Source organism: Haplochromis burtoni, unplaced genomic scaffold (assembly GCF_018398535.1).
Source record: "Haplochromis burtoni strain Fernald_Lab_line unplaced genomic scaffold, NCSU_Asbu1 Contig_165, whole genome shotgun sequence".
Taxonomy (NCBI): domain Eukaryota; kingdom Metazoa; phylum Chordata; class Actinopteri; order Cichliformes; family Cichlidae; genus Haplochromis; species Haplochromis burtoni.
Window position 1 is genome coordinate 1,201,828 of NW_024582526.1, and position 6,717 is coordinate 1,208,544.

At 39.0% G+C, this 6,717-nt stretch overlaps 1 protein-coding gene across 2 annotated transcripts in view; it reads left to right on the forward strand.

Moving 5' to 3' along the window:
• LOC102295795 (diacylglycerol kinase beta) overlaps positions 1-6,717 on the forward strand; it is a 165,060-nt gene that overhangs the window by 151,742 nt on the left and 6,601 nt on the right. For both annotated transcript variants that reach the window (XM_005933423.2, XM_005933425.2), the window contains one exon: positions 5,291-5,411. In XM_005933423.2, the coding sequence (XP_005933485.1) occupies positions 5,291-5,411 (121 nt within the window). The remainder of the gene's footprint in view (positions 1-5,290; positions 5,412-6,717) is intronic.

A 6,717-nucleotide genomic window follows, 5' to 3' on the forward strand; every position in this document is an offset into this window, starting at 1 on the left:
CCCCCCCACACACACACACACACTTTGCAGCCGGAATTTCCTAATTTTAACATAAATATCTTTTAAATTTTTATATTAACACACATATTTGCACATAATGAACATAATGAAACTTCTTTTCCTCACATGAATTTCACAAATGCATTTACAGGCAGGCTTTTAATTCTTACCGGGACTCACAAAACTGAAATACAGTCTTTGAGTGATTTCTAAATGTGCACTCTTTACTCTGCTCTGACATTTTCTTTTGAATTGTCCTCTTAAATATTAAAGAGTACCAGTGAGTCAGCACAGACGTTTTCCCCGATAAACTCTTATAATCATCATCGTCGTCATCGTCTTTGGAGCACTTTGCAAATACCACACATGCACCAACACATGGGAGTGCTTGCATTACTCAGCAGGTATTCTAATTTCACCAAAGAACTGGTAACTATTCTTTTTTTTAAGTAGATGCAAAAAGCAAGATGAGAAATGTTGCAAAACCAGTTCCAGTCCACAGTGGAGCTTTTTACCCTCAAACTGTAAATCTATATTAGCAATTAATAAGATCCATAAGATTTGTTACTAGAATATTTTTAATGACTTATCAGGTCTTTTCCTTCATCTGTGATATATTCATGATCTAATGTCATTACTGACAGGTTAATGAAAATCAAAAATGATACAAAGAAAATTTCATTAGACAATTTTTATGTTATTTCTACAAAATGATTTATTTTCAATACTGCTAGAAACCTAAGTTTTAGATGATGAACTAGTGACTCCAAAATCCTTCAGTCAACATGACAATTCAAATGAAGTCATCAGTAGACAGGTTACATACTGCACCACCTTCTTTCGTAAAATCTTCCACACATGAAATTTTATGAGACTTGTTTTGAGTCCTGTGGCCTTTTGCCAAGCCCATTTCCTCTTCAGAGCAAAGAAGAAACACGAGCACTTCCTGTTTGTATTTTGAAATAAAACCAGCAGGGTCTGACGCAATTAGGAAATTATTAAACATTGTTCAGACCGTATCAGACAGACGGAGCCCTAACAGTTTCAGCTTTGTAGGCTGGCTGCAGGAGTGAGATGCTCGGAGAACGGTTCGACGCGCTCTGTGGGTGCTGTTGGCAGACATTTGTTCTTCACTCGTGCACAGAAGCAAACTTTGCTGGAGCCTTCACATCAAACATTATTTATCTACTCTCTTTGTACTTTGATTTTTTGTACCTTTTCCACACCATTAACATTTGGAATATTCAACCTTTGCAGATATTTAGCGGCGGCTTCGACTGACATTTTAAGCTGTTGAGTCAGTGCAACAGCATAAAGGCACTCAGGAGAAACCCAGTGCCTTTTGTATGCATGAGCAATGACTGCAGCGTGCTCAGGTGTTCAGCTGGCACCTGCCTGCCTGAATAAAGTTAATCAACTCTGAGCGCGCCACACTAGCCTGCATGATTAGCCACGGAGGTTACAGAAGGTGGGATATGACTCAATGCAGAGTCTATTTTTTGTGACCCAAACCACACTATCCACTTTCCATTATCATTATTATTATTATTGTTATTAAGTATAAACACAAAATAAATAAAAGTCAAAGTTCTTCAGCTTGGTTCTTGTTCCTCTGTGAACTGTAAGCCGCCTCAGTTTATTAGTGCAGACAAAATTGCCACCAGCACAAATTCTGCTGTAGCGCCTCACAAATTATCACACTGACTCTGAACACAAATCATTCATTTCACAACAATTTGTAAAACATGCAAAATTGCTGCCGGGCCACTCGGACGCATAATTCCCCCAATCCCGGTGGATCCTTTAAAAGCTATGTGAAGTGAAAGTGAAATGTCAAATGACATCATCAATGACCTTTAAGATCATGTCTGTAAATATTGACTGTAAGGCCTCGCACCTGTCGAGCACAGTGAGAACAGAAAAGGGAAAAGCCCGGAAGAAGGTTTGATGAAGAGCCACGGCCTGCTAAAGCGTTCACAGTCTCAGAAGTGACAGGGCACACTTTGTGTAGCGCATTATTTAACCAGGTCTGCTTGTTTTTGCTGTCACATGTCTAATGTTTGGGAGAGACACAGTGAAAGGAATAGAATAATCCTTTAATTGTCCCACAAGGGGAAATTTGGTTGTAACACCAGCCAGAAAGACACATATACAAACAAACAGTACACAGGACAGAAACAATTTTTTTCTTACATATTTACATTAAGGGCAATGGTTACTATAAACAGAGTACTGTAAGCAAGGATAAGAGTGTGTGGACTGTTAATTGCGTGTGCCAGCTCTGACCCTACTGTAGTTTTTTCAAACTGTGAACAACGATGAACTGATCAGAGATGATGACTGAGGTACCTCGAGCTACCCGTGGAGACCAAATCTGAGTCAATCCCTGGATTCTCATGTTTATGTTTATTTTATATACATTAACACTTACACTCACAATGCATGTCTGTATTAGCCATACAGGTTCATTTTAATCCACAGTAGGTAGGAACAACACATTTGTTTTCTAAACCTGACATGACTGTAGCTCAGAAAGTAGAGCAGGTCATCTACTGATCTGAAGGTTGGTGGTTCGATCCCTGGCTCCTCCAGTCTTCATATCAAGTATCCTTGGGCAAGGTGCTAACCCCAAGTTGCTCTCCAATGCATCCATTGGAGTGTGAATGTACTTTGAAAGCACTATTTATAGAGAAAGTGCTTGGGTGAATGTGGCATGTTGTAAAGAGCACTTTGAGTACTACGAAAAGTGCTATATAAGAATCAGTCCGTTTACTTTAGATATCAAAACAATAAATACACAAGAAAAATACAGACTACAAAGAAGTGCTGGTGCAGAGCATTTCCATCATGTGACTCAACTCTTACAGGATGTATTTTACCACTGAGAGTCTCCCACGTCATCAGGAGCAATGTAATTCCAGTGATGGACACCAGTTCCCGGTGCCTCTAATGCCTTTAATGTGTATTTATTTTTTTCTGGTATCATAAAAAGCTTATAGACATAAATGATTACAAGGGTTATCGCACTAGCTAGGCTGCAACTTCACTGGATGTTATGAATAATTTACTGTTATGAATAATAACAAACGGGCAGTATCCTGTGCAGCATTACAGGAAAGATACTGTGGAAACTTCCCTTTCAGTGGATCCACACGCTGCTAACTACTCTTGGCTATTTTTCTGGGGGCTTTTTTGTTCCCACCAGCCCAAAAAAACATACCAACCACACCAACTGTGCAGCAGCAGCATTAATGTTCTAATTTAATCAGCTGCTTGCCCGTTTTTGAAATTTTTTGAAGTTTAAATAGCCTGCATAAACAGCCTTAGTGCTGCTATGACTACTGTCTTGAAAAGACATGCCAATGTTACCAAATATAGCTTGAAAAGATTTGAATGAATTCTGATAAAACTTTGTAGGGGTGTAGAGTGGGCTCATGTTAACAACCCATTAAAATTTGGCTTACATCAACAAAGTTCTTCAAGGTCAACGTAATAATATATTTGCTTATAACCTAGAAACTATGATCCTTTCAACTGTGCTTTGTACATTGTCAACATATAAAAAGTGCCATCTAAGGATTTAAAATGTCATTTGACCTCTGAACTCCCCTTTAAGGTCTGTAGATCGATCTGGTCAAAGTGATAATAAAGTCACACAAAGGTATTTAAAACTATGTGTCTTAATACCAGACAGCATGCAGGCATACAGGGAACGATGTATGAGGATTCTAAATATCACATTATAGTTTGCATTTGATCTCTAATAACACTGTTCCATTTCACATCTGCCTTTGTCTTTATTTCTCCATCTAATTAAAAAATAACTCTTCTCAAAATGATGTCCAGTATATTCAAATCGATTTCAACAGGGCAAATAACAAAAGCCTGCCCTTTGGTTCTTACTGCTCTACAAATGTCTTAAATTGTGCTTAAAAAGATCAAAGAAAACAAGATGACTCTATAGGAAATACAATACTTCTGCCATAAAAGTCAATACTGCCCAGAGAGTGAGCTGAGGTTTGGGCTCCAAGTGCTTCTTCTTTAAGGTTTGAGTAAGGCAAGAATTTTTGTTTCTTATTCTTCCAACCCAAAGTTGTGGGGACCGTTTTGTTTTTTTGTTTTTTTTTCTAGTTTGAAGTCATTTCATGATAAATTAAATGGCAAAATCCCTGCTGCCATAGAAACTGTACATGTAACTTTACTAGTGCTGTCTGTTTTATTAGAACAAATAACTTCAGTTATATCTGGCCAGGGTGAGCTGGAAGCATGCTAGGTGGTAGCATAGCTGTGTATGAAAGTTGCTATCCGGTCTTTAAGTGATGACGTGATGAACCCTGCTTCCAGGTCCAAACTATTTTGTGTTTATTAAGGCTGTTTTGTTTTTAACGTGTTTTAATGCTTTGTATCTTGCAGTGATCACCGTCGGCCTCTTGGTTTTATTACCACTGTTCATTGTAAAGCTCAGTTTTTAAAACCTCACGATGTAACTACAGCCCAGCCCATGCAGCAGTAAATTAATGACGTATTGTGGATGGATTATTTCAGTTGTTCTTCTGACTGAAGTTTGGTCTGTTTACAGCGTCCTGCTATGCGATTGCATTTGTCCCTGACCACCAGGAACCCTCACATTAACTGTTATGAAGTGGAAAAAAGTTAGCGTTCATCCTCCAGCTTCACTGTGTTAATGTGTTTATATTATGCTAATCATAGCTATGTCTTCTCTTCCTTAGTTCCCTTGAAAACAAGCAGTTTTGAGGTGATACTCACTGTTATGTCAAAAAACACAGTAAAGCAAAGTTTAGTCATTTGACACCTTCAACTATAATATCATACATGCTGCCTGGAGTCCTAGTTGTAGCATTAAGATTGGCTGGAAGCGAAGGTCTTCATTCAGTCACAGTAGGTGGAAAAAGTCGTTCTTAAAGTCCTGAAGAAGTAAATATATTGAAAATTGGATTAAAAAATAAAATTTCACATTTAATCAAAAAATCCTGCTAAAAGTCTTTAAAAGATACAAATATATCTGACACTACCATTTGTGTTTGATGGGGCCAAGTTGGAGGCATCATTTCCAGAGATTAAATCCAGGTCTTTGCAGTGAAGAACAATTGCTTTTTCTCACTACTGTGGCACCCCAAGCAGTTACCTTGAGTCACTTGAGAAATTTGACCTTGGCCTCAAATGGAACACATTTGTATTCCAAAGCGGCCAAAAATGTGTATTTTCTTTGTAAATTCCAAAATCATGCCACAGTTTCCATGTCTCTAATACTCTCTCTGTGACCATTCAGACTTTAGTGACCAACTGCTGGAGGTGGTTGGCTTGGAGGGGGCTATAGAGATGGGGCAGATCTACACTGGGCTGAAGAGCGCAGGACGCAGGCTGGCTCAGTGCGCCAATGTCACCATCAGGTCAGCACCTCCATCTCCCTGCTGTTCCTCACATCTTCGTGCCCACTTTGAACGATCCTCTTCCCTTCTGTCACCTTCTCTACTCCGTTCTCCATCCTGCCTTTGTCTCGTGTCACTACCCCTGCCTGTCTTTATCTTCCTTCTGATCAACCAACTGGAAGCTGTACTTGGTGCACCAATTGCATCCATCTCCTATACATGCAGGATAAAAAATGTATTCCTTGCGAGTGTTTTTCTGCATTTTAAAATCCCTGCAGTGTCCAAACAATAACATGCCTGCAGCTAATAAATAATATATTCCAAATGCATGTCGTGCTAAGAGTGTTGTTGGAGCTCTGGGCTGACTCGCAGGCTGACAAATGGGCTGTAGTTTGGAGTTCTCATAGCTAGATTTGGGTTTCATTGCAGGTTTTCCAATTACGCAGAAAAATGAAGATGCTACACTAGTGAACCCTTATTCTTCTTTGTGTATTTATAGAGAACCTTGAGGCTGTTCAGCTGATGTCTCATGGTGGGGAAGATATTATCTCAGACTGATGAATGTTAATTGTGGTTCTGAATTATGTAAATGCCATCTGCCCATATCCATGTGAGTCTGTGCAGACTCATGTCATGTGTGGCCTATAATTAATGATCGAGCTGATTTTTCCCACAAACAAAAACATTATTTGTTTGTGCAAACAATCTTTGACGCACTGTTGCTGCACAAAAAACACAGTTTGTCATTCTTATTAACCCTCTGATGTCAAAGTCATCATCAGTGAAGGCCTTAACCCATCATTACATATCAAAATATGTCATTTAAAAAAATTCTTCCAAAAAAAGATGTAAATGCACCTAACTCATTGTTCAATAACTGTTAGAAGTCAGTGCAGTAAAGAATTAACTGGATATGATTCGGTGCAAATTCAAATACACTTAGTAGTCTACGCAGCACTCAGTGCTGTGAGTGTTCAGGGAGAGGGTAAAAGTGCCATAAATGTGAGTCCATTTACTGAAATTGTATTGTGGATTGCTTTTTGGTTTTACACTTTATTTTATCCAAAGAATGATCTCGTCACTTGGCCCATTTAACATGCCTAGTGTGCCAGTTACTGCAGCAAAGAAGTGACATTACAAGTTGTTCTCTCACTTGTTCAATAAACCACCACTAATATTTTCCTAGACCAGAATTAAAGGGGCATTCATGCCAGTCATTCTCCCACACTGTGTTTCTCCAGTCACAGAGGCATGCCTGAAAGTCCTAAACCAACTGTGTGTGTGTGTGTGTGTGTGTGTGTGTGTGTGTGTGTGTGTGTGTGTGTGT